This window comes from Diaphorina citri, unplaced genomic scaffold (genome assembly GCF_000475195.1).
Source record: "Diaphorina citri unplaced genomic scaffold, Diaci psyllid genome assembly version 1.1 scaffold1040, whole genome shotgun sequence".
NCBI classification, from domain to species: Eukaryota; Metazoa; Arthropoda; class Insecta; order Hemiptera; family Psyllidae; genus Diaphorina; species Diaphorina citri.
This window is the reverse complement of record NW_007378470.1, coordinates 15,286-41,568: the sequence shown is the minus strand read 5'-3', so window position 1 is coordinate 41,568 and position 26,283 is coordinate 15,286. Positions and strand designations below refer to the sequence as shown.

Sequence of the window (26,283 nt, the reverse complement as noted above, 5' to 3'; positions counted from 1 at the left end):
AGAGCGAGTATTGTAAAATAAGATATACAGTATACACTAATTACACTATACACATTAGTATCAATTCAGCAGCCTCTCACACTCACACTGTATAGTCGTGCGACTTGGGTCTCTAAGGCGCGTTTCACATTAGACGCTCGACTTTTCAGGCTGGTATGTTCCAGTTCAAAATCCCCCAGCCAGACTAAGCTGGTCTACTCCCTGTTTAACGTCCCTTAGCCAGACTAGGCTGGTCTACTCCCTGTTTAACGTCTAGCGAGCGTCTTGACCACTACACCATCGAGGCAGGATAGGTTCGACCATAGGCATAAGTACAATATATATATTTTTTAAAATAATTTTTGTTTATTTATTGCAAATTAACAATCGCAGAAAATTAATAAATGAAATACATAATATGGACAAAGAGAAAAAAGGTATTTAACCAGGAACTTCCTAAGCCAAGATGAATCAGCTCATCCCTAAAGAAAATCTAGCTAAAAACAACTCCAACTATCCAATAGCTCACATATGGCAAAACAGGTAACTTAAGATAAGCACATACAGTATGTAGTGAGTATGAGGTATACAACAGTCGTGTGTACTTTGTTAATTTAATTCACATACCAATCCCAAGTTCCTCCATTTCTATCTATCCATCTACTTAGCTCTGAATTTTTTATCTCTATCTACAGTTAGCTGTGTTCAAGAAGGTTCTCTCATCTTGTTAAATCCAGTTTTTCAGTATAGCAACTTCTTTCATGCAGCCAACAGCTGTTTGTAAATGCACTTCACAGGGACTATAGTGCGAACTTTTTACGGGTTTGCCCGTTTGCCAGAGGGAACTGTAAATGCTGGGGTCTTATCGTCCCGAAATCGAAGAGAGACGGTAAACAGGATAGTAGGGAAATCGAACCCGTGACCTAGCGCTTACAGGGCGGGTGAGGAGAAGTTGAAGATGGATTTTTGGAGTGAAGTGATGGAATGGTTGAAAATCCATTGAGTCTCATCACCTCCAAGAAAAATCGCGGTCAGTTTCTAGTTCTACATTGACTTAGCGCCATTGGCGTGCTGTGTTACTCCCTTTGGATTGTTGGAACGATCGTCAATGGAGCAATGGACACCTTTACATTCACTGGAGCAGTTGCATATGGGTAAAAATTATTAATAAATGGTCGATTCCTGTGTAAAAAGTTGGGAAAAATCCAAATCTGAGGTCAAAACTCCGAAATAATAACTGTAAAGGTCGAAAATTCAATTTTTATTTTCCGTCAGAGTCCTGAACTCTGACGTCAGACTTCAAGTTGGGAAAAATCCAAGTCTGAGGTCAAAACTCCGAAATAATAACTGTAAAAGGTCGAAAATTCAATTTTTATTTTCCGTCAGAGTTCTGAACTCTGACGTAAGACTTCAGATGCGCAGAAACGTATGCTAAATCTATAGTAAAGTTCGATGCATGATTATTGTAATAGCACCTAATCTTTTTTCAGTTTGCACCTTTAATAAGTTAGACTTTTTCATAAATTGAACTGTAACTGCTGAGGTCTTATCGTAAAAAAAAAAGTCATATGAATCAAGTAAATGTGTAATATTTTGCCAACATGTATGACAAGCGGACCTGATCAGGTGTACCTGATAGTGCGTGGCTGGCCTTATACCTACAGTAATAATGACAAAATGAGCTAGGTATAATTTAGAGTGATTGATATAGTACTTATAGCTAATAATAACAACTGTCATAATAATACCTAATAATAATAACAACTGTCATAATTATTTCAATGTAACTATGAAGAATGCACCTAGTGGGATCTTGATATGAAACAAGCCAAGATGGAGGGAAGATGATGAAAATCAAGGTCAATCTAGTATTCTAGTACTAAGTATGTAACTATGTAAGTAAGTACAAGTATTTGTTTTATGAAACATGTAATAAACGTATGCGCACAAACATGAATTGCGCAGAAATGCATGCGCACAAACAGATTAATGTGTTGCCTGCGAGGGAGCTTTGGTCGGAACATTTGATGTGACGTCATCGCCTACGAGAGCGTATGCCGTGACGTCAAAGTTTATGTCAACTACCCGAAAACAACAAACAAACACAAAAAACAAAGGAGCTGTTTGAAACAAAGTTGTCAGACAAAGACACAAACAAAATACTTCTCACTGATAAAGAGGGTGACGTGATAAAGAATACTTCTTTATTTTGAGTAAAAAGAGAAAGACCTGAGTAAATTCCTTTATCAGCCCATGTGATGTTAAAAAAGTAAAAATATGGATCTAATTAGATATGAACAGCCTATGGAATGAAGGATGAAGGGCTAATTTCAGGACACATCACATTCTGAAGGATAATAGTTTAATGACATCTAATCTCACGAAATGAACTGTTCCACTTTTCTCGAAAATGTGACATCACAAGAATCATTAGAATGGTCGTGCAATGTTTTTAAAGGTTTCCCTTCTGTATTACCTATTACATCAGAACTTTTAGGAAATCCCAACTTTATGAGATGTGGGCTTAGAGAGCGCGGCCAAAAAATTACAGATACAGAAAAATACAGATACAGAAAAATTACAAAAAATTACTTACAGATTTGAAAAATTAGGTATAAAAATGATGATTACCAATTGATAAAATTGTATCCCATCTTTTTTCCCATGAGGTCTTCATTAGATGAAGGACCTCCCTGACTGACAATGTAATGGGCTCTTCAAAATGTAGGTACATCATAAATCCCCTCACTCACAGAGTGTAACTACACTCCATGCACCCAGCCCCCCTGACACTGATTGACTACAATGCGTAACTATAGACTCCATGTACTCAGCCCCCCTGACACTGATTAATTACAGTGTGTAACAACACTCTATGGCCTCCTGCCCCCTTACAGTGTGTAACTACACATGGCCCCTGCTTCCACCCTCTTTCTCTTCAAACTATGTATTTTAAATTTTCTGGCTTCCCCTCACAGTAGATTTAAGTTACATTTTCTAATCTCATCTCAGAACACATTTTGTACAGCCAGAAGAAACTAACCTTACCAGCCTAATTAGCTTAGTTGGTAGAAATTTTGTTAGAGCTCATTTTGAGGGAGATTTCTTCAGTGGGAGATTTTGTAATCGCGCCAGCCTAGTTAGCTTGGTTGGTGGCGCGCCTGCCTTGTAAGCGCTAGGCCGCGGGTTCGATTCCTGCCCGGGGCGGATTTTATCCTGACGGGATGATGTTCGTTCTCGGAACGGCTGGCTTTTGTAAGCGCTAGGCCGCGGGTTCGATTCCCGCCCGGGGCGGATTTTATCCTGATGGGATAATGTTCGTTCTCGAGGCGGTAAGCGCTAGGCCGCGGGTTCGATTCCCGCCCGGGGCGGATTTTATCCTGGATAATGTTCGTTCTCGGAACGAAGCGCTAGGCCGCGGGTTCGATTCCTGCCCGGGGCGGATTTTATCCTGACGTGATAATGTTCGTTCTTGAACGGCTGGCTTTCTCCTATCCTGTCTTCCTTCTCTCTTCGATTTCGGGACGATAAGACCATAGCAGTTACAGTTCCTTCTGTCAAAACCTCTAAAAAAAAAAACTAACCTTTGAGTCAGAGGCACAAAGGTTAGAGCACAGTGAACTTTGTATTTAAGGGTTGATGGTTCGAGGGCCTAGGAATGATCAAAGTTTTAGTTGGACTTGGAAATAATCAGCCTGCTCATATTTTTGCAACATGTCGGAATAAAGACAAGGCCGCAGTAAGTTCAAATGTTCTGACAATTCTTTAGGAAAATAGAAATTTACTTACATATCGGTGCCATTATTCGGTTATTTTACGATATAAAATTAATTTAAATGAAAAAACTTCGGAAGAGACAGCGGAATGCAAGTGAGAAATGTTTTTTGCGAGAAGAATTTTTCAAAAATCCGTATGAAAAATTTCAAGTCACGAAATTTTGTGCTCGTTGAAATGGAACAACACAGCACAGACCTCTTTATTGGAGGGGAAATGTCCTTTCACTTCTCCTCCTAGATGAGGCGATTTTTAGTCCGTCCTTCCTTTATTATTACAATAGTATTAATAGTACCTAATAAAAAGGTTTAAGGGACGGACTATTTATTGTATTCGTTTCGGAGTCGTCTGTCTCTGTGTGTGTTCCCATAGAAGGACTTATCCAAACCTGGTCGACCTATAAATCAAATTGAAAGTCTTTTTACCAGGAACACGAAAGTGGTGGTGCAAATTTTGTCCAGAGAACCATAAAGTCAAAAACCAGAAAAATGGTTTTTGGGGGATATTTTCTCACACAAATGAGTTCTGATCTTGAAAATTGTCGCGACGACCTATGAACTCAAAGCGAGAAAGACCACGAAGCTCCGGGAGCGCCCAGCGCGACCGTAAACAAAGGAGCGCGAAACGCGACCGCATGCACAACCGTGTGAAGCCCCGGGAGCGCGTAGCGCGACCGTAAACAAGGGAGCGCGAAGCCCGACCCTATGCTCAAACCCGCGAAGGCCCGGGAGCGCGAAGCGCGACCGCATACACAACCGCGAAGCCCTGAGAGCGCGTAGCGCGACCGTAAAAAGGGAGCGCAAAGCGCGACCATATGCACAAAAAAATCCCGGAGGGACGGACCCAGCTTGTTTTAGAGGGATGTCTTCATTCAACCGGAACCGAATTTAACCCAATCTTCACTCAATTTGAAAATTTATTTCGTCCATCTGACAAATGTAATCAATAAGTACCTACCTAATACAAAAAAAGATTTTCAAAAAATCTGAGCATTTTGGCTGAATACTTAATAAGTTCCACCAAGTAGTGAACTGGCTTTGCCCCTGAACAAATCTCTACACATTCACATTGAAACTCGACCAACTCATGTTACATTAAAATGGAGGCATACCTCTACTGAGATCAATCTTATATTAAAACTAAAAATTAAACGTTACACCTAGATACACAAAAGGCCTGAGTCTACAACAGCATATAGTCGATTGACATTGACTTGAACATCCCATGAACTTTTCCATCAAAATTCTTACCTATATACTTAATGTGATGTACCTACTCTGCACTGTGCAAATTTGCTAATGGCCAAATACACTCATTCTTGATTTAAAAAAAAAAAAAAAATCTTTCTTCTCTTTTTTTATATATATATATTTATTTTGTGTTGGTTTAAAGATAGAAGAACATGGTGGAGAGGCTTTGTTCACAGTCAACCCATTTCTGGAACGACTTAAGATTTGATGATTTATTTTGTATTTTGTCTTCCCTTTTTCTACTGAAAAACTCAAGGAGTGGGAAAGTTTGTGTTAATTGTACCTATCTCTGGGGCCTCTTTGCTCAATGGTTTCAATAAATGAAAGGTGACAAACAATACAAAAACCATGACTTTCATAAGAAAAATATTCATGTGTTGATTTGCTTTGTTGAAATTGTTAATTTATATGGGTTAGTTCATAGATACACACCTAACTGCTTGAACATAATATGACTGATTCAGTGTAAAATAAAATCAAATAACATGATGTTATTTCTAAAAACTAGCATAAGTAGAAGTGCTGCATTTTTGGGTCAAAAGATGAACCTCCCAGGTTTTTCATTTAATTACTTACTTAATAGATATGCTTATTTAAAGCTAGCAGATAATGGTAAAAAGCCCCACAATTCCAACAGTTTAAGGTCTCATGCGGAAAATCATTTTCTTGAATTACCAATTTTTCTAACTGCTACTTACAAGTTGCATAAATTTATCCAGAATGAACTTTTTCAAGTCACCTTAGAATATCAACCCAAAAAACATCACTGTTACTGCAATGATGCCCCCAGGAATTGCTAGCTTTGGCACAGCAACACTCGAACCTACACGTGATTGAACTAGGTAAGTATACTTCTTCCAGCATTGAAGTACCTAGGTAAATAAGTAGCAATGAAGTAGGTAAATAAGTAGCAATGAAGTAGGTAAATAAGTAGCAATGAAGTAGGTAAATAAGTAGTAATGAAGTAGGTAAATAAGTGGCATTGAAGTAGGTAAATAAGTAGCAATGAAGTACCAAATACATGAGACCTTGTTTAGACCGCGGGAGTAGAGTATTGATGGTCAGTCAGCTAATTTTCGCACTCCTTATGGCCAATCAGTTGAATTTTGTGTAATCAGTTTTTTAGGTATACCCGAATTTTTAGTCTCATTTCGGCAGTTTAAACAGGGTGTATTCTATTCAATTCTACCATGTATCTATAGATTAGAACCAAAAAATAATTGAGAAATCACATTGATTGATCTCAGGTACCATAAGCTTTGTACGAACCAATACAGTCTACCATGTATCTATAGATTAGAACCAAAAAATAATTGAGAAATCACATTGATTGATCTCAGGTACCATAAGCTTTGTACGAACCAATAACCAATACAGTATTCAGTTCTATGATTCAATTCTATGTTGGGTTGGATGGCAGAGATTGCCTAAGGCAATAATCCCGCCTTTTGTTAAATTTGTACTTTATGTATTGTATGAATTTTCAACAATAAAGAGTTTATTATTATTATTTCTTCCCAGATGTCACGGACTTTTCCAAACAACAGGACGTTCTGTTCAAGGATATCTCCGACGTTGTTAAAGACCAAGGCCTCAATGTTCTCGTCAATAATGCTGGCATAGCCGCCAAATTTACGAGGCTAGGCCTTCTCAAGCCGGAACAAATGACGGATCACTTCCTAGTCAATGTGACAGCGCCGCTCATGCTGACCAAAGTAAGAAATTTAAGAGAACCTTGTTAATCCTGTGTGAAGACTGCAAAATCCCGTTACCTCAGTCAGCATCGACAGTACCTATAAACATGAGGTGTAATTTATTATCCGGAGGTTTTCCAAGTTTCCTTGATTTTTCCTCTATGGGAGTAGTAGCGCGAACACACTTGCTGCCATTGGCCGGTGATGTATTTTCAATAGTTATCTAAAAGAGGCCTCTCAGGGATATTTTGTTATTTTTTTGATGAAAAAATTCCAAGAATTAAAGAGTCTGTTTCTTATATAAGGGAGAGGTTTTCATACATGGGTTTATGTGGGTAAACACCATGGAACATGTTTTGGCAGCCAGGGTGTAGAAGTATCTCCTTGGCGAAATTACCACAGAGGTCGATAATAATTAATAAAATACCTACGACTCTTCTATTCATTTTATTTTTGTTAATTTCAGACGATGTTACCCCTCCTGAAGAAAGCCTCTGAGGCCAACAGTGCGGCCCCTCTGGGCAGTAGTAGGGCTGCCATTGTCAATGTAAGCTCCATAATGGGATCTATAGAGGATAACACCCAGGGGGGATTCCATCCGTATCGCTGTAGTAAGGTAAGTTCGTAGATTCGTAGAAGTTTAACCCATCCTTTAGGGCTGTCTAGCCCCTACATCTAAACCTAAGATTGGGCTTTTTGTGTATGGGGTTAAGCAGAAAAAAGTTAAGGTAAGTTATTAACTTTTTTATGGAGTTAAGGTAAGTTATTAACGGGACAAATTTTATTTTAAACGGATAAGGTTTGTTCCTGAACTTCTTGGTTATTTCGAACAGTTCTTGGAGCCTCTGAGGCCAACAGTGCGGCCCCTCTGGGCAGTAGTAGGGCCGCCATTGTCAATGTAAGCTCCATAATGGGATCCATAGAGGATAACACCCAGGGAGGATTCCACCCCTATCGCTGTAGTAAGGTAAATTACTAAATCAAATTAAATTGACCCCAAGGGTAAGGAAAACCTAGCCTAGACCCTTGACAAATGAAGTGTGCCTGAAGGTATAATAGGGCCAATTTCATTCTAAACAGACAAGGTTTGTTTTCGGAGTGGCTGGCTGAAGACAGGATAGGAGAAAGCCAGCCGTTCCGAGAACGAACATTATCCCATCAGGATAAATTCCGCCCCGGGCGGGAATCGAACCCGCCGCCTAGCGCTTACAAGGCAGACGCACTACCAACTAAGCTAACTAGGCTGGCCTCAAAATTCTTTGATCCTACATAGAGAACTGAAAAAATTCAACTCAAGCCCACAACAGCACATACATAGGTTTCTATGGTAAAAACACAAAAACCTAGGTACTTTTATACTTATATAGAAAAAAAAAAAAATCAAACCATTCCAACTCAGACCCATTGTATACAAAACTTATTAGCTAGGTAGACAAATAATAAATTTATTTACAAAAAATATGAGGTGTACATTTTTCCATGCACATTTGTAACATGATTTAATTTTACTGTTGCCTTTTCTTCCTTGACAGAAATTCCTTCTTGTCAGAAATTACCCAATAAAAGGAAAAATATTTCCAATGAAAGTTTGTTCAAAAACCAATCAATGAATGGTAATGGTAACTAACCTTCATTCTAAATATTTGAGGTATCTATCTGTCACAAATTTTATTAGCCTCCTACCTACTATGTTAGCACATCTTATTTCCATCCATATGATTAATCCATAAAAATAACCCCATTGACTATTGCTAGGTAAAAATAAACAAGGTTAAAATTTTAAATACACATAAAGTAACAACACTAATTTGAGACAATAAATAGAGACAAATAAACATGGAAATACCTACATTATGGAATATTCTTTACACATAAAGACCTACCTCGGTTTGGTTTACCTACCTATAATAGGTTTTTAATTCTTACTTGTGTCTCATTCTCCAGACGAGGGTTTTGACTGTTTTGGTGGTGGCTCACTGCTCTGTGAGTTGGAGTCTTCCGAGAAACCAAGGTGTGTGGAGAAGTTGGTTTGATCTTGTGAGTCACTGACAGCTGAGAAACCTGAGAAAGTAGGAAATGTAGCAATCAGTAAAAATAAAAAAAAGTCTTGGGGAAAAAACTACCTATAAGGCATTTTTTACTACAATTTCATCTGATATTCAGCCAATCAGTTAGAAACAAAAGTTTAAATCAATAAGAACTATGGTGCAGGCCCACCCTGATACTTAAAAAAAACTTACTTGTGTTTGAATCTTCAAGTCCAAAATTGGAATTTGATGAGTCAAGGGTTCGTTTCAATGAATTCTCTTTGTTGTTGTTTGTGTGTGTCGAGTGCGTGAGAGAATTGTGATGTGATCGGTTGATCTTCTTCTTGTCCGTAGATATGGGAACCCACTTGAATATCTTCATTGTGGTGTCTCCGATGGTGACCCATTTTTTCTCCCTGGGGAAAGAAAAATGATGGATTACACAATTATATCTAAATAGAATATATTCTTACTTCAATTCAAATGGCTACAGTAAGTAAATAATCTTGTCTGAAATTTTAATCAATACTCAAATAATTTTATTTTAGATATTTATCTGTGATTGGAACTTAGGACATTTAGGGCCGTAAACTCCCACCCTATAAGCAGAACAACTTCTAAACTGTGTCTCCCAAGAACCAAAATATAAAAAACACCCATTTTCATCTATATCAGACAATGAAAACACCAACTTCATTCCAAAGTGATTCTCAGGAAATGAGCTTCCAGTCCATTCAAAATTTGGCCAAGTTTCAGCTCTGGCTATCCAAATTCCAAAATGGTGGACAGCAAGCAGAGCTTTTGAACGGAACAAATTTTACTGAAACTTTTGGGACTTACCAATGTCTGACTTTATCCTCAATATGCATGATTCTTTTGATGTCATCTTTGGCTCTGCTTCTGGTTTCCGCTCGCACTGATCTCGACATGATGAAGAAATTGAAGATTTTTTTTTTTTTTTTTTTTTTACAAATTGCGTAATGTTTTTATTTTTTAGAGATTAATTTATCTAAATAAAATTGTAAATATAGGAATTTCCGGAAAAATAGTATTTCTGTATGTTTAGGTAGGTGTGCCTGTAAACATAAAAAAGGTTTAACATGATAAATGGTGTTGTCACAATGACAAGAGTAGGTATTGCAGAGGAATCTTGGACGCTTCTACTCTTCCTCAACAACAATCTACAAAACACTGTAGGTATCGACAGCATTTTCTACCTTGATTTTTTCACCGATTTTGCTTACATCTAAAAAAAAAAAACTTTTTTTTAAGCTGAATATTCTCCATTATATCCTACTTTTCTTCCATTAATGCACCCCTAAATGAGCCTTGACAATAATTTACAAAATAAACAAATATAGGAAACATTAGACACATTCTAATAGCATTAGATATATTCCAATAGGAAATATTCTAAGAACTTTAGACACATTCTATTAATATCAAGAACATTCTAATAACATTAGAAACACTCCAATAGAGGAGACATTCTAATACATTAGAAACATTGCAATTAGGAGACATTCTAATAACAGTAGACACATTCTAATAGTATTAGAAACAATCCAACAGTATTAGAAACATCCTAGCAAAATTAGAAACTAAATTGGTTCAAGGTCACATCAGGCGGAAGCGTCCTTACATTCAACGACAATTCACTAGTAGCCGCCATCTCTGATTCATCCGACGCCATTTTGAATTCGTCCGCCGTGTTGAATCCCTCGCCAGGCCGTCACACTTTCAATTCGTCAATGGTCTTGTGCTGCGGTTTGTACCGGCCCAGTGTGCCGCCCCCCGACAGGAGCGGTTGTGACTCGGGCAAACGGGGAGGGGGCGGCGCGCGCGGCAAAGTCGCACTGCAGGATATCTTCACGTCCTGGAACTCGATGGGAGGATACCGGTGCGGCGGTAAAAGGACCAGGATGGAACTGTTTTCGAGGGGCGGCTTTTTGAGAATGGAGGGCCCCGTGCCGCCCCCGCTGCGGGGGGAGGAGCGGGAGGTTTCGACGATCTGAAGCAGCTCCGGGGCGCCTGAAACATAGAGGTAGTCTACCGAGAGACCCGTGTGTTAGGAGGGAGAAGTAAGGGCCGGAGAACCCGGGGTAAGAAGGATAGATTAGAGGGAGAATCCTATAGACATAGTAATGTGTTTGTATGCATGTACGAGATCTGTCTTGTCCGAATTGTTTAGGATAAAACCCTAGTCACTGAAAACTTGACAGTTTTACAGTGACGTTAATATCCCCCCCCCCCAAGTAAAAAAAAAGTCAATAAACAAAGCAGCCTAGTTAGCTTGGAGTCTGCATTGCAAGCGCTAGGTCACGGGTTCGATTCCCGACCGGAACAGACTTTGTTCTAATCTAAACAGAGAAGGCTCTTTCTCGGAACGGCTGGCTTTCTCCAACCCTCTCTTCGCTTTCGGGAGGACAAGACCTTAGCAGTGACAGTTCCCTCTATCAAACCTCTTAAAAAAGGGAGTGAGTTATAAAAAAGTTTTTTCATTGACCACTCAGTCAATGAGTCATATGTTAACTTTTTCTAGGTATTAATTTTAAGATAAAAGGACTTCTTAGTCCTACCCCAGCAGGATGATTCTATTGAGTTCTATTTACCTGCACTAATATTAGACATAGGTCCACCGTTCTCCTGGCGGCGCTGCTTGATCATACCCGCCCCGTTCTGACTCCCATTAGAGCTCGTGTTGCTATGTATACTGCCCGCCGAGTCCTGGTGACCTGAGCCGCCCTGACGGGATTTATCCCGCTGATAATACACGCCGGCGAATATCAGGACGTTCAGAATCAACAGGGAACAACCTGTGGAAGGAGACAGGTCTGGCTATCCAAATTCCAAAATGGTGGACAGCAAGCAAAGCTTTTGAACGGAACAAATTTTACTGAAACTTTTGGGACTTACCAATGTCTGACTTTATCCTCAATATGCATGATTCTTTTGATGTCATCTTTGGCTCTGCTTCTGGTTTCCGCTCGCACTGATCTCGACATGATGAAGAAATTGAAGTCCTAAAGGAAAATCCAAACTGAAAACGCCCTAAAAATGGCGAAATGGCACTCAAATTTATCGAGGTTTCGTTCACAAAATTCTTCAAAGTTCCGAGCTTTCAAGAATGAAGAATGAAGTTTTTGCTGACTGTTTACATTCGTGAAGCTAGCACGCAACCGCGAGGCTACGATTTTATTTTTCTGATGTTTTTAGGTTGAGTAGTAGCGAGTCGATTTTTATTCAGATGATCGAAGTGAACCGAAACGAAAATGGTAGAAAATTAATTTTTGTTTCGGAATTCGGATACAAAAAATTGATTTTAGGGACCGATCTCCTTTTGGCTATCTCTTGGTACAGCCGTAGATAAAATTTATTTATTAAAATTAAATTTTTCCCCAACCAGAAATGCAAATCACCTTTTCGGTCCGTGAGGCCTAAATAAAAATCGACTTTCTCCATATCCAAAGCGTTACCATGGAAACAGGCAGTATGAAAAATTGGAGCTCAAATTTGTATGACTGCCTGGTTTCTTACTGAATATGCAATGTGCATTACAACTTACATCTGGGTGTGAAGACTTCTGGCCTGGGCCTTACGAGCTACGAGGCCGAGGCAATTTTGCACGCCAGTTAGCTTGATTAGTAGTGCATCTGCCTGCAAGCGCTAGGTCGTGGGTTTGATTCCCGCCCGGGGCGAATTTTATCCTGAGCGGATAGTTTTCGTCCTCGGAACGGCTGGCTTTCTCCCATATTGTCCTCTCCTCTTCGATTTCGGGACGATAAGACCTTAACAGTAACAGTTCCCTCTATCAAACCTCTTGAAGGAGGAAGCAACCTGTGGATGAATCTAAAAAACAATTCACTTGTCTTTAGCTATAGTATGAAAAATTGGAGCTCAAATTTGTATGACTGCCTGGTTTCTTACTGAATATGCAATGTGCATTACAACTTACATCTGGGTGTGATAAGACTTCTGGCCTGGGCCTTACGACTTACGAGGCCGAGGCCGAGGCAATTTTGCACTCCAGTTAGCTTGATTAGTAGTGCGTCTGCCCTGCAACCTGCAAGCGCTAGGTCGCGGGTTTGATTCCCGCCCGGGGCGAATTTTATCCTGAGCGGATAGTTTTCGTCCTCGGAACGGCTGGCTTTCTCCTATACTGTCCTCTCCTCTTCCGCTCTTCGATTTCGGGAAGATAAGACCTTAACAGTAACAGTTCCCTCTATCAAACCCTCGTGAAGGAGGAAGCAACCTGTGGATGAATCTAAAAAACAACTCACTTGTTTAGCTACCTAAAAAAAAGCACGAATTAATCAATTAAACAATATTATTTTTATATTAATGATATTATTTTTTTGACTTGGATATTTACAACATAATAATTTAGGTTATTTAAAAAACAGGAAAATTCATATCAATAAAATTTCTATGGTAAAATGAAAAGTGTTTACTGCTAGGTAGGTAATAATGTAATCTGCACCTTACATATTTACATCGTTACATAGTAGCAGACTCTAGCAGACACACGAATAGGACTGAACTGAGTAAGAAGAACTTATTCACACAACATAGGGACCTAGAAAGTTTTTTTTTTTTTTTAAGCCCAATTTAATTAGCTCGGTTGGTAGCGCTTCTCTCTTTCAAACTTAAAAAAAAAAATCCACCTTCGGCGCTATTTACTTGTGATTCTTTAACTCTTCTTCTTCTTCTTCTTCTTCTACACCTTTTCCCACTCAAGTGGGGTCGGCGTTTTTCGCCAGCCTCTTCCAGTCAGCCCTGTTATGCACTTCATCCCCCGTTAGGTTCTTTTCCGTCAGGTCTTTATGCAGTTTTTCCACCTCTTCATCGGTCTGCCCCGTCCCCTATTTCCATCTACTATCATCCTCTCAACTCTCTTTCCTACATAGTTTTCCTCTCTTCTTTCAACATGTCCATACCACTGCATTCTTCTTTCTTGGACTTTCTTCGACACCTCCGTTACTTTGATTTTATTTATTACTTCATTTCTGATCCTGTCCAGCCTGGTAACCCCACAACTCCATCTCAGCATTCTCATTTCGGCACTTGTGATTCTTTAACACAAGGAAAATTATTAGTCCAGTAATTTTAGACAAAAAAGGAGCTTTTTTTTCGAGTGTGAATAAGGGCCTCATATTATACCATCTGAATTATCACAACGGACTGGATAGGGCTAAATACAGAACAGGATGGTAATTTTAAAATTGGTTGAAACTTAAAAGTGGGGTCGGCGTTTTTCGCCAGCCTCTTCCAGTCAGCCCTGTTGTGCACTTCATTCCCCGTTAGGTTCTTTTCCCTTAGGTCTTTAATTATGCAGTTTTTTCACCTCTTCTTCGGTCTGCCCCGTCCCCTATTTCCATCTACTATCATCCTCTCAACTCTCTTTCCTACATAGTTTTCCTCTCTTCTCTTCTTTTTTTTGGAGACATTTATTTACACAATTGAAGGAGTTTTAACAATAAAGTCCTACCTCCCTCTCTTCTTTGAACATATCCATACCACTGCATTCTTCTTTCCTGGACTTTCTTCGACACCTCCGTTACTTTGATTTTATTTCTTACTAGAGATAGAGCGATCAGTGTGTGAACTATGAAATGTGAACTATGAAATGTGAATGAGTGAATGGATCTCGTTCTTATAATTTCTTATTACTTCATTTCTGATCCTGTCCAGCCTGGTAACCCCACAACTCCATCTCAGCATTCTCATTTCGGCACTTGTGATTCTTTAACACAAGAAAAATTATTAGTCCAGTAATTTTAGACCAAAAAAGGAGCTTTTTTTCAGTGTGAATAAGGGCCTCATTATACCATGTGAATTATCACAACGGACTGGATAGGGCTAAATACAGAACAGGATGGTAGTAATTTTAAAATTGGTTGAAAGTTAAAACTGTCACCATCACAATCACCAAAGAAATAGAAAGTAAAAAAAAAAAACAGACTAAAAAAGGGACTATTAAATACAGGGTGGAATGAACTATAGAACTGTACAATATACAGGGTGACTCCTCACCACATAGACTAGGAAACTTTGATCACAATAACAGGTTAAAAAAAGGCTGCGGTTCCAACCCTAGTAACCAAATTAACTCGTTTAGAATCCGCATTGCACAACCCCAAAATGTCCCACAGACGGGTCCCACTTACAAATGTCCCACAGACGGGTCCCACTTACAAATGTCCCACAGACGGGTCCCACTTACAAATGTCCCACAGACGGGTCCCACTTACAAAATGTCTCACAGACGGGTCCCACTTACAAATGTTTATTTCTTTCATCCCATATAGAAAAAAAGTCGATTGGATAAAATTTAATTTTGTGATTTTTCAAAGATTTTGCGTGGACGTTCCCAAATATAGGAAACATTAGACACATTCTAATAGCATTAGAAATATTCCAATAGGAAATATTCTAATAACTTTAGACACATTCTATTAATATCAAGAACATTCTAATAACATAAGAAACATTCCAATAGGAGACATTCTAATACATTAGAAACATTGCAATTAGGAGACAATCTAATAACATTAGAAACATTCTAATAACAGTAGACACATTCTAATAGTATTAGAAACATTCCAACAGTATTAGAAACATCCTAATAACATTAGAAACATCCTAGCAAAATTAGAAACTAAATTGGTTCAAGGTCACATCAGGCGGAAGGGTCCTTACATTCAACGACAATTCACTAGTAGCCGCCATCTCTGATTCGTCCGACGCCATTTTGAAATGTTCGGGCGCCATCTTGAATTCTTCCGTCACCACCGACGCCATATTGAATCCATCGGGCGCCATCTTGAATTCGTCCGCCATGTTGAATCCCTCGCCAGGCCGTCACACTTTCAGCTCGTCAATGGTCTTGTGCTGCGGTTTGTACCGGCCCAGTGTGCCGCCCCCCGACAGGAGCGGTTGTGACTCGGGCAAACGGGGAGGGGGCGGCGCGCGCGGCAAAGTCGCACTGCAGGATATCTTCACGTCCTGGAACTCGATGGGAGGATACCGGTGCGGCGGTTGAAGGACCAGGATGGAACTGTTTTCGAGGGGCGGCTTTTTGAGAATGGAGGGCCCCGTGCCGCCCCCGCTGCGGGGGGAGGAGCGGGAGGTTTCGACGATCTGAAGCAGCTCCGGGGCGCCTGAAACATAGAGGTAGTCTACCGAGAGACCCGTGTGTTAGGAGGGAGAAGTAAGGGCCGGAGAACCCGGGGTAAGAAGGATAGATTAGAGGGAGAATCCTATAGACATAGTAATGTGTTTGTATGCATGTACGAGATCTGTCTGTCCGAATTGTTTGGGGTAAAACCCTAGTCACTGGCGAAGCAGTATGGTAAAAAAAATCAGGGTGGTTTCCAATCAATTTTTTTTTTTTTTTTTGCAGAGGGGAAATGATGTTACAGCGGTGGTCTATCGTCTCCTTATCGTCGAGGACAGAAGAAAGACAGGATAGGAGAAAGCCAGCCGTTCTGAGAACGAACCTTATTTATTTATTTTACACAATGAACAGGATTGACCATGTACTATGTATTACAATTTCATGTGCCTAACTAGGACCTATCTGTTTCTAGGATAAAGCTCGTCCCGCGCGGGTATCGAACCCGCAACTTCTGAGCTCTCTCTACTTACCCAGACTGAGATATTTCTTATGTACACTCTCATAAGCTGTCCACTCGATGTTCTTGAATTTGGTCCTCTCTGCTCTCACTGTGTTGTGTACCATATCTCCACCATCTTGAGCATCGTTAGGGTTCCTGCGAATAGAATAGAATAGATTAGATTTAAAATAGAGTAAAATAGGTCTGTCTAGGGGACGTTAAACAGAGAGTAGACTAGTGTTGTCTAGCTGTGGGACTATAAACAGGGAGGACTGAGGAGAATCCTAACCAGCCTGGCTAGCTGGCAGTTATTCAAAGGGTTTCTGCTTTTAAAGAATAAACACGATGCCGATGGCCGATGGTTGACTGCGGTTCAGGACATGGCTGGATACCATCAACCCGGTGCGGTGTAGGTTTGTCATTTTAAAAAAAGATATTTTTTTTTTATTCTGACATCACCATTCGGGTAACACCAACACAGGATAGGAATAGGACATCCTTAAAACAAAGTTAGAGTCAGCTCCCATGGCGTAGTGGTCACTGCACTCGCCTTGCACGCGGGAGACCCGGGTTCGATTCCCGGCGGGGTCAAGAAATTTGTATCAAGCAAATGATTGACTCCGTGACTGGATGTTGCGCGGCCCACTCAGCCTCGTGAGGAAAATGAGTAGCTATGACATATAAATGCGCATAGCGACCGGTGCCAGCATGGTAGGTAAACAATGGATGTTAGGATTATTGAGATATTGGGAAAATCCTACAATACTGCAGTGAGCACCAAAGTTGTGATATAATAACACAAAGAAACTGCATTTAGTGCTTACTGCAAATAGTAGTACAGTGAGCTACGTAACTGTAGAATCGAACCCAGGACCTCTGGTGTACAAGCCTACACCCACTCGACGGAGGCGGCTAATATAGATTCTTACACAAGGAAAAGATCCATCACGTTGAAAATAAAAACACTCATTATTTACTTCAAGTGAAACTCCAACGCCTCACGTATGGAAAATCCCAGCTAGGTTCAGAGGTTAAGGCAGATGAGATAATTTAAGGATTCCTTAAGTCAAAACGAGGAGGTAGCTAATAGGTGCTGCAGATGTTGAACAGCTGAACAATCAAGAAATTAAAAAAAGAAAAACTATTAAACAATTAAAAAATCAAGGGCCAGTTGCCATGCTGTTTTCTATTGAAAAACGACCCTTGTTAGATAATCCTTTTCAAATGCTATTTTCCTCCAATTTTGGCAAGTCACGGGCAACTTTTAAAAGAATCTTTAGGAGGAATTCCTGGTTCAACAACAACAACAAAAGAACCAGATTCTACAGATCTAAATAGGGTGCACTTAGGGCACCATTACTGAAGGTGTAATACTGTAATATAGGGCGTACTTAGGTTACCATTACTTAAGGTGTAATAAAGGGCGCACTTGAACCACCATTACTTAGGTGTAGGTAATATAGGGCGCACTTAGGCCAACATTGTAATATGGGCCGTAGTTAGGGCACATTACTGAAGTTGTAACATATGGCGCACTTGGATCATCATTACTTAAGTTGTAATATAGGGCAAACTTGGACCACCATTACTTAAGGTGTAATATAGGGCGCACTCAGGCCATCATTATGTAATTTAGGGTGGAACGCTTGATGTGGCCTGTGGCGTGGCATGCCCATCCCGTAGTTTGCCTTTCGTCAGATGGGCGAGAAGGGGCACAATACTTCCCATTTAGGTGCTGGGTCAACACGAGAACACCAGAAAGTAACCCGTTGAAATATTTGCAATCGAAAAACGAGTACAAATTTTTGTCGATGGTGGGATTCGAACCCGGGACCTTCTGAATGGCAAGCAAGCGCGTTACCACTGGTCCAACCGAATTACCTACAATATCATGGGAAAACTTTGAACCACATCTTTCTGACTCCCCATGAGCTCACGTGAGGTGATTGTAGTGTGTTTCTTGGTAAACACAAAATGGAAATTTACTCATTAGATTTTGGACCTAATCGGGTCTTGGTAGGCTCTGCGCTCTGCAGGGACATTTTTCCTGAGTTATTTTGTTACCCAGGCTCATTAGAACAATAGTTTAGCTGGTTTGAATTCCAGAGATAACCTAGCCTTCGGTTTTGACTCCACTTGGATGAAAACATGGATTTACACGACATGATACCTTCCGAGATCGAGAGGAACCTTTCGTTAGAAATGTCCTTTGCCAGTCTAAATCTAAATAGAGCAATAAAAGGAGGTACGTATAGTAGAAGTGTAGAACTATTAGAAGGTACTAATTTAAGAAATTTATTAAATAAGGATTAAGGGAATTTTAAGGGATTTTTTTTTAAATGAGGGATTTCTGGGATTTTTTGGGCTTTGTCTGGGATTTTTTGTGGTAGTCCCGTAAGAACACTGCAGGTTTAGGGGAGTTTATTTAGCAGTCTGTTCTCATAACAATTTTCACATCTCTCGGTTTCCTACCAGGGCTTTTGTGTTCACAGACCCGGGGGGCAGGGGCGGTCACACGGGGGGTATATTCGAGCCCATATGCTACAGGCCTGGACTTCACAAAGGGGGCCCGAAACAAGTTTTTCTTACAGAAAATAAGTTGGGAGAACTTAATTTGTTTAAGCTTAACTCCGTACACGAAAACTTTCTTACTTTCTCTTTCGGAACGATAATAAGAGCTCGGCAGTAATAGTTACCCTATTAAACCTTGTTTGTTTTTCTGTATGTCTGACTATATATTATCTGAACGTCTGTTTGTCCGATTGCCTGTCTATTGGTTTGTTTGTGTTTGCTTCTTTATGTTACGAAGAAGGGCCGGTCGGCCCATTTTGTTTGTGTTCACAGGGCTGGGGTCCAGTTGGTCTGAGGACGCCCCTGCCGGGGAGACCCCCTCCCCGTTTTGTTTGTTTGTTTGTTCTGTCTGTGAATTCTGTGTGTGATTGTAAACTCAGTATGTGTGTTTGTTAATAATGTGGGGTTGAAATGCAGACGTGGAGCATAGGGAAAAAAGGGGGGCATTTTCAGTTTTTAACAAAAACTGATCCTTTGTCTATAACGAATTGAAACTGAGTTGGTCAGTTGAACTGGAATGTTATTGGACACCAGTAGTGTTTACTCGAGACCAATAGCGAGACTCCCAATTGGCCCCGTGTGATACAATCACTAGAGTTTAAAGCACCTATGCATTCAGATGTTTTCAGGTTGGGCGGTTATTACAAATTAAATGGGGATCTTTCTTGGGTATAGGTGTTACCAAGGTGTATTTGAACAATTCAGGGAAAGTTTTCTTATTATTTTTATTTCTGAGGATTGATGGAGAGAACTGTACCCACAGGTCTTATCGTTCCAGAATCGAAGGCAGAAGGAAGGAAGAAAGTCAGCCGTTCCGGGAACGAACCTAATTTATTTATTCTAAAGTTTGGCTGTGCGGGAACAATAATAATTTCAATACATAATAACAATTACCTACCTACTATGAACTACATATAACAATGCCAATAATTTCATTTCATCTAAAAAACGGACAAAACGGTATTTTCTACTACCCCATATTTCTACCGACTTTGGGGAGATATGAACAATTTATCTATCTTTTACCTACATACCTAAGTACCTACACCAGACTTTTCCAAAACTTCCTACACATACGAAATTGTTAGGTACCTATTCCTGTATTATTGTAGGCACCTATTCCTATTTCCATTCTAGGGAAGGTAACTTTTACCCACACAGCAAACTTTACCTTGGTTTCTCTCTTCTTCTCTTCCTTTTCCTTTTCTTCCTACCTCCCATCCCTCTTTTTTCTCTTTTCCCTCTTCTTCCCTCCCATCTCTCTCCAATCCCTTTCTTTCTCTTCCGACACTTCTTTCCTTTCTTAATCTCTCTACTCCCCGTTTAACTTCCACTGCTTCTCCCTCCACTTCATATCTTCCCTTCCTCTCTCCCTCCCTCTTCCATTTTTCCCTCTCTCCTCTCCTTTCCATTTCCTCCCATAGCTCCCATTCCTCCATTCTTCTCTCCCTCAATATATGTTACATCCCTCTTTTTTATCCCCTTCTCTCACTCTCGTCCTCTCCTCTCGCTTTCTATCTCCTCTTTATTTGGGGACAACCTTTTATCGAGTGGTACCCAATACCAGAGAACCAGATTCGACACTGTCCACTTTTCTGATTTCATGAATGCTCCCTTCCTTCTCTCCGCCTTCTTGGCTTCTCTCCTTTTCCCCTCTTTTTTCCTGTCTCCTTTCTCTCCTCTCTCTCCAGTCCCTTCTTCTTTCACCCTCCTTTCTCTTTCTCCTTATTTCCTCCCCCTCTCTTCTTTCTCTCCCTTCTCACGCAGATTTCTTATTATTAAAGAAATACGAGTAGGGTGTCCACGATTACAACAGGTGTCGGCGATTGGGGGTTTTACCCTATTTCATTTGAATATTCATGTCTCCCTTTCTCTCCCTCCCTCACTCTCTCTCTTTCTCTCTCTCTTAAGCCAAGGGAGCTCACTCTTTCCCCCCTAAACCTCCTTCCCTCTCTCCCTCTTCGTTCCCTCTTTCTCTCGCGCATAACAAGCGTACATTCTCTCTCTCTCTCTCTCCCTCTTCTCTCTCTCTCTTCTGATATGATATCTCACAGAACGGTATAAAGTTTGTACTTTTCCCCCAAATTGGAATTTTATTACTTTCCTCCCAGGTTTTATCAATGTGTCAGTGGCGGCCTTACTAATCAGAAGATTCATGTTCGATTCCCGCCCCGGGCGAAATTAATTCTCATCAGATAAGGTTCGTTCTCAGAACGGCCTTTCTTCTATTCTGTCCTACTATCTTCGATTACGGGACGATGAGACCTCGGCTGTCACAGTTCCCTCTATCAAACTTATTCAAAATAAATAAATATTAAGTCCTGATGTATTATAAATTTCTAGTAGCGCGGTCAAACTTTCTTGACTTGACTTGGCGGGGCGGAGCGCTACCGCGCTCCTTAATAAACCCACGTGGCCTAATTAGACCAAACGTATGAAAATTAGGTGCTTACTACATAGATAGATGAAACTAGTGGATTAATCACTCCCTTCTATCACCGTTAAATTTATACAGGCATAATGAAATCAGTGGATTGGAAACTATCAAAACCACTAATAAGCACAAGTTGATGATTGATATACGAACTCTTCTGTTTATTTTGGAATGTTTACACAAGGCAGGTAAGCGCCAAGGGAGAAATACTTTAACTGTCATTAACCTAGAAACACTAAATACTCCCCCTCTTCCTCCCTTCTTTTCTCTCTCTCTCTCTCTTTATCTCTCTTTTTTATTCTCTTCACGTCTCTCTCTCCCTTCCTTTTCTTCTTGATCTCCCTATCCCTTTCTTTACCTCCCTTCAACTATCTTTCTTCTTTTCTCCTTCTCCTACTTATTCATTTTCTTTTTCTCTCTCCTCTTTTTCATTCTTCCCCTTTTCATTTTTCTCTCAATTCTTCGTCTCTCCTTTCTTTCCTCCTTCCCTCTCTCTCCCTTCTTTTCTCCTTTTCTCTATCTCTTTCACTTCCCTCTCCTCCTTTATCTCTTCTTCTTCTTCGTTAATGTATTACACTTCAACTCTCTCCTTTTCGGTATCTTCTCTTTTTCTTCTTCTTCTTCTTCTTCTTCTTCTCCTTCCTTCCTCAATTTTGTGGATATTTGTTTACATCCCAGCTAACCCAGCTTTATAAATATTTATATTTTTAAGGCAAAAGGAGAAAAAATAAGAGAGGAAAAAAAGTAATTTTAAGGGCCCGATTTTTTTTTTGCGGCTTAAAAATAAGTAAAAAAATGTAGATATTATGATTGTAAACAAATCAGAGAGAGAAAAAGGGAGGGAGAGAGAGAGAAAGTGTGTGTGAGAGAGAGAGAGAAGCTCTGAAACTCTCCCATTAAAAAGGGAAAAAATGTTAAATGAAAGTTGCAAATATAAAAAAATAATTAAAAGGTATTGTATTAATGTTTACAGATTTTCTCTCTCCCCTCCCTCCCTCTCTCTCTCTCTCTTCTTCTCTCTCTCCCTCTTTCTTTCTCTCCGCTCTCTCTATCCCCTGAAAAAAACTTATGAACGATGGAGAAAAGATTTAAGAAAAAGGTTTTTTTTATAATTTTTTATAATGATATCGTTTGCAGCTTTGGCACTTAAAAAGGAGTCGAAAGGTCATGAATTAATCTCTCTCTCTCTCTCTCTCTCTTTCTCTACTTTTTTTTGCTCTAATTTTGTTACCGTGGAAGTAGAATTTACGACATTCTGTTCAAAGTTGTGCCAAAAATACAAAGCACAACACAACTCAGCATTTTATTATTATTATTTTAATTTTATTATTATTTTCACAAATTATTCTTTCTTTTTTAGGTAAATAGGTAGGTTTGATGTCAAATTTTTATAATGATATCGTTTGCAGCTTTGGCACTTAAAAAGGAGTCGAAAGGTCATGAATTAATCTCTCTCTCTCTCTCTCTCTCTCTACTTTTTTTCCTCTTTGCTCTAATTTTGTTACCGTGGAAGTAGAATTTACGACATTCTGTTAAAAGTTGTGCCAAAAATACAAAATACAACACAACTCAGCATTTATTATTATTATTATTATTTAATTTTATTATGATTTTCACAAATTATTCTTTCTTTTTTAGGTAAATGGGTAGGTTTGATGTCAGTTTATTTTAATCTAAATTTGTTAAATTTAATTGAATGAACTTCTTGCTTGACAGGCCGCTTGTCAAGGGAAATATTTTATGGCGGGCATCAGAAATATTTTTTATGTATGTCCACCTATATTAATTCTTTAGATTTAATATAGGTAGTAAACCTATTTCATTTGAAGGGTCAAGAGGAAGAACGGACTAAACCACATTGTTTCGAGATACCTATTTGGAGTAAAAGTCTAGGATTTGCACACACGGATGTACCTAAGTCTTCTGCTTCTAACAACTTCTAAACTGCAGCTGATATTGCTATAGTTCTTCTACTAATGGATAAGGAGAGAGAGAAACGAAAAGGTGTAAATCCGGGAAATGGAAAACCAGAAACAAAGAAAAGGAAGAACAATGCGAAGCGAGTGAGAGAGAGTGAGAGAGAGAGAGTTAGAGAAAGAGAAGAAGAAAAAAGTCTGGGAGAGAAAAGAAGAGGGGAAAAAGGGAGAGAGGGAGGGGGAGGGAGAGGAAGAAGGAGGGAGGAGAGAGAAAGCGCCAGAAAGCTCTCTCGAGTTGCACATGATTTTGTCGTAAAAAACTTTGAGCTTCAACTTCAAGGTGACTACAGACGATCAAGATTCCAGTACCTACGCTATACCTACTTGATCAAATAATAATCAAGCGTTCTTTCTCCTACCAGGCAAGATAGGCTTGTCCTCTTTCTTTCCCCCCTTCGATTTCAGGACGAAAAGACAACCGTTGTTACAGTAACATCAAATCTCTTTAAAAACATCTTATCTTTGAACGGTATTTTCTTTCTTATTTTTCTCCTTCTTCTTATTCTTCCTCTTCTTTGGCTTCTTTTTCGTCCTTTTATTCTTCTCATTTTCTTTCTCCGCTGTCTTTTTCGGCTTTCTCCGCTTTTAAAGGTTCTCTATTTCCATTCTACTTTTCTACTTTCTACTGTATACCTACTGTACTGGAGTCCTCAAAGTTTGATCGTGTGTAGCCGCCTTTATTCCAGTCTGGAGTTTTCTGGAGTAGATGTGATGTTGTTCATAAAGTTGAAAATAATGGGATGAAACATCAGGGCGCGAGATGACTTTTAGCTGGTGAGAGGGGGGGGGAGGAGAAGGGAGAGAAAGAGGAAGAGGAGGAGGAAAGGAGGAGAAGAAAGAGGAAAAGAGGAGGAGAAGATAGAGAAGGAATAGGAAGAAGAGGAGAAGTAAGAGGAGGGAGAGCAGGGGCAGGGAGAGAAAGAGAATGGGAAGGGCGATAAAGAGGAAAATGGAAGAGGTGGTGATGGAGGAGGAGGAGGAGGAAAGGAGGAGAACGAGGAGAAAGAGAAAGAAGAATGGGAAGGGCATTATGGAAGAGGAGAAACAGGATAAAGAGGAGGAGCAGGAGAAATAAAAAGAAGAGTAGGCATTAAGGGCGAAAATGGAAGAGGAGGAATAGGATAAAAAGGAGCAGGAGGAGGAGAAGACGGAAGTGATACTAGATAAAATATGATGGGGTTGAGGAGGAGGAAGAGAACGAGAAAGAAGAGGATGAGGTGAACGAGAAGAAGATAAAGGAGGAGTAGGAGGAGGGGACTTTAAGGGGGAAGTTTAGAGCAAAAAGAGAAAAGAGAAGGAAAAGATGGACTAGTCTTTTTCCCTCCCTCCTTTCTCTCAATTTTCCTCATTCGTTTTCTCTCTCCCTCCTCTTTTTCTCCCAATTTCTTCTTTTATTTACCTACGTTGGAAAAAATTTTGTTTGAGCAAACAACTCAAATTGAGAACGATAGAAATGTTTCAGCTACGGGCTAGTCGGTGACTGGAGCAGTGGAGGGCGTGGGTTCGATCACCGTCCAGATTTTTTATTATTATTTTTTTTTTTTACTTTCTACCATCAATATGTAGGTATAGGGAACCTATACAATGTAATGAGAAAGTATCAGGTCCAATTTTTTTAAACTTTGGTTGTTTTAAGGGGTTTTTAATGTCACAGACACTATACATATTGGCGGATTAAACCAACCTCAGTGGTGTAGTGATTAGCGCGGTGGACTTCGGATCTGGAGGTTGGTGGTTCGATCACCAACCTCCTAAGGTGATTGAGAAATGGTGATTTAGCCTTAAAGGCTAAATATTGAGAAATCACACTGATTGATCTCAGGTACCATAAGCTTTGTACAAAACAATACAGTTGGTGGTTCGAGTCCAAGTCAAGTCATAAAATTTAACGTAGTGCATTAAGCATTAAAATTCCTCTTATTGGCGGATTATTAGGCCTCTCCACTCAAATTCTGGATACGGGCCTCAATCGACCTCATAGGAAAATAGGGATCTCACTAAATACATAAAAAAAATCTTCTTCTTTTTCTTCCCCTTTTCCTATATTCAGATGGGCTCGGCGTTTGTTGTCGGCCTCTCAATCAGCTTTAGAGTGATGCTTTGAGGCCAACTGGTTTTTGGCTAAACAAAATTTTCCGAGTGGGATGCCCTTCGCACTCAACCTTCGCTATTGATATAGCGTGAGGAAATTTGGATTAGTCTACTCCCTGTTTATAGTGCCCTAGCTAGACGCTGATCTGCTTTCTGTTTATAGTTCCTCAGCCAGACTAAATACCTAAAATAAAAATAATAGATAGATAGCCGATTTCACCAAACTTCAATCAAGCCTTAATTGAATCATTAAGCACTGATGGGGAATTAAAGTTGAAAATTGCATTTCACCAACCTCCGTTAAGACATTTCTCCCATCAATTCACCCTAATAATTTAATGATAGGAAATTCTCTCATAAGATGTCCTAACGGATGATTTTTTGTGTTTGTTTACTTTTTTGGGATTTTTTTTTCGTGAAAGAACATATGTATAAGTTTTACCAAACCCACATTTTGAGTAAAAACAGGGTCTGAGTGTGGTCCATAACGTCAACTATGGATAAGAATTTTAAAGTCTAGGGTAAAAATGTCTTCTAAGTCCCTGTCTTGAATAAAACCCGAAAAGATCGTGAAAATTAGTTAGAGAAGGAGGAAAGAAACATAGGCCAATGGTGACTACGAGTAAAGAGACCTTATAGAAGTTCCTTGAGTTACGCCGGAGTTAAAGTCTTAGTTTCAAAAGTCGGTAAATCCATTAATTTGTCGATAACTTTTAGTCGAAATCTAGGTTTCAGAAAGTTTAATTTTTTTGTCCCGTTTTGCGAAAGAAAAGTCTACTTATAAAATCTTTTTCTTTGAATAATTTTTTTTCGTTATTCGTTTTGTGAAAGAAAAGTCTTTTATCTTTTAGCGTTTATTTTTGACTTTTCC

The 26,283-nt window shown here is 39.7% G+C and overlaps 3 protein-coding genes across 3 annotated transcripts in view; 1 reads left to right on the top strand and 2 right to left on the bottom strand.

Annotated features, from left to right (window-relative positions):
- The first annotated feature begins 3,633 nt into the window (after positions 1-3,633).
- On the top strand, positions 3,634-7,676 carry LOC103513870 (uncharacterized oxidoreductase C24B10.20-like). Its single transcript, XM_008478718.2, has 5 exons — positions 3,634-3,718; positions 5,794-5,845; positions 6,525-6,718; positions 7,164-7,313; positions 7,548-7,676. The coding sequence occupies exons 1-5, from the start codon at positions 3,638-3,640 to the stop codon at positions 7,674-7,676; spliced, it is 606 nt and encodes a 201-aa protein (XP_008476940.1). The 5' UTR covers positions 3,634-3,637.
- Positions 7,677-8,096: 420 nt separating this feature from the next.
- LOC103513866 (B-cell CLL/lymphoma 7 protein family member B) lies at positions 8,097-9,653 on the bottom strand. The gene is made up of 3 exons (XM_008478715.3): positions 9,565-9,653; positions 8,938-9,140; positions 8,097-8,758 (listed from the first exon to the last, which is right to left on the bottom strand). The coding sequence occupies exons 1-3, from the start codon at positions 9,651-9,653 to the stop codon at positions 8,631-8,633; spliced, it is 420 nt and encodes a 139-aa protein (XP_008476937.1). The 3' UTR covers positions 8,097-8,630.
- An 803-nt stretch (positions 9,654-10,456) lies between these two features.
- LOC103513869 (neuroligin-2-like) overlaps positions 10,457-26,283 on the bottom strand; it is a gene marked incomplete at its 5' end in the record, with an annotated part of 26,205 nt that continues 10,378 nt past the window's right edge. Inside the window, 2 exons of the mRNA XM_026826967.1 lie at positions 10,457-10,755; positions 11,337-11,540. Of these exons, the coding sequence (XP_026682768.1) occupies positions 10,457-10,755; positions 11,337-11,540 (503 nt within the window). The remainder of the gene's footprint in view (positions 10,756-11,336; positions 11,541-26,283) is intronic.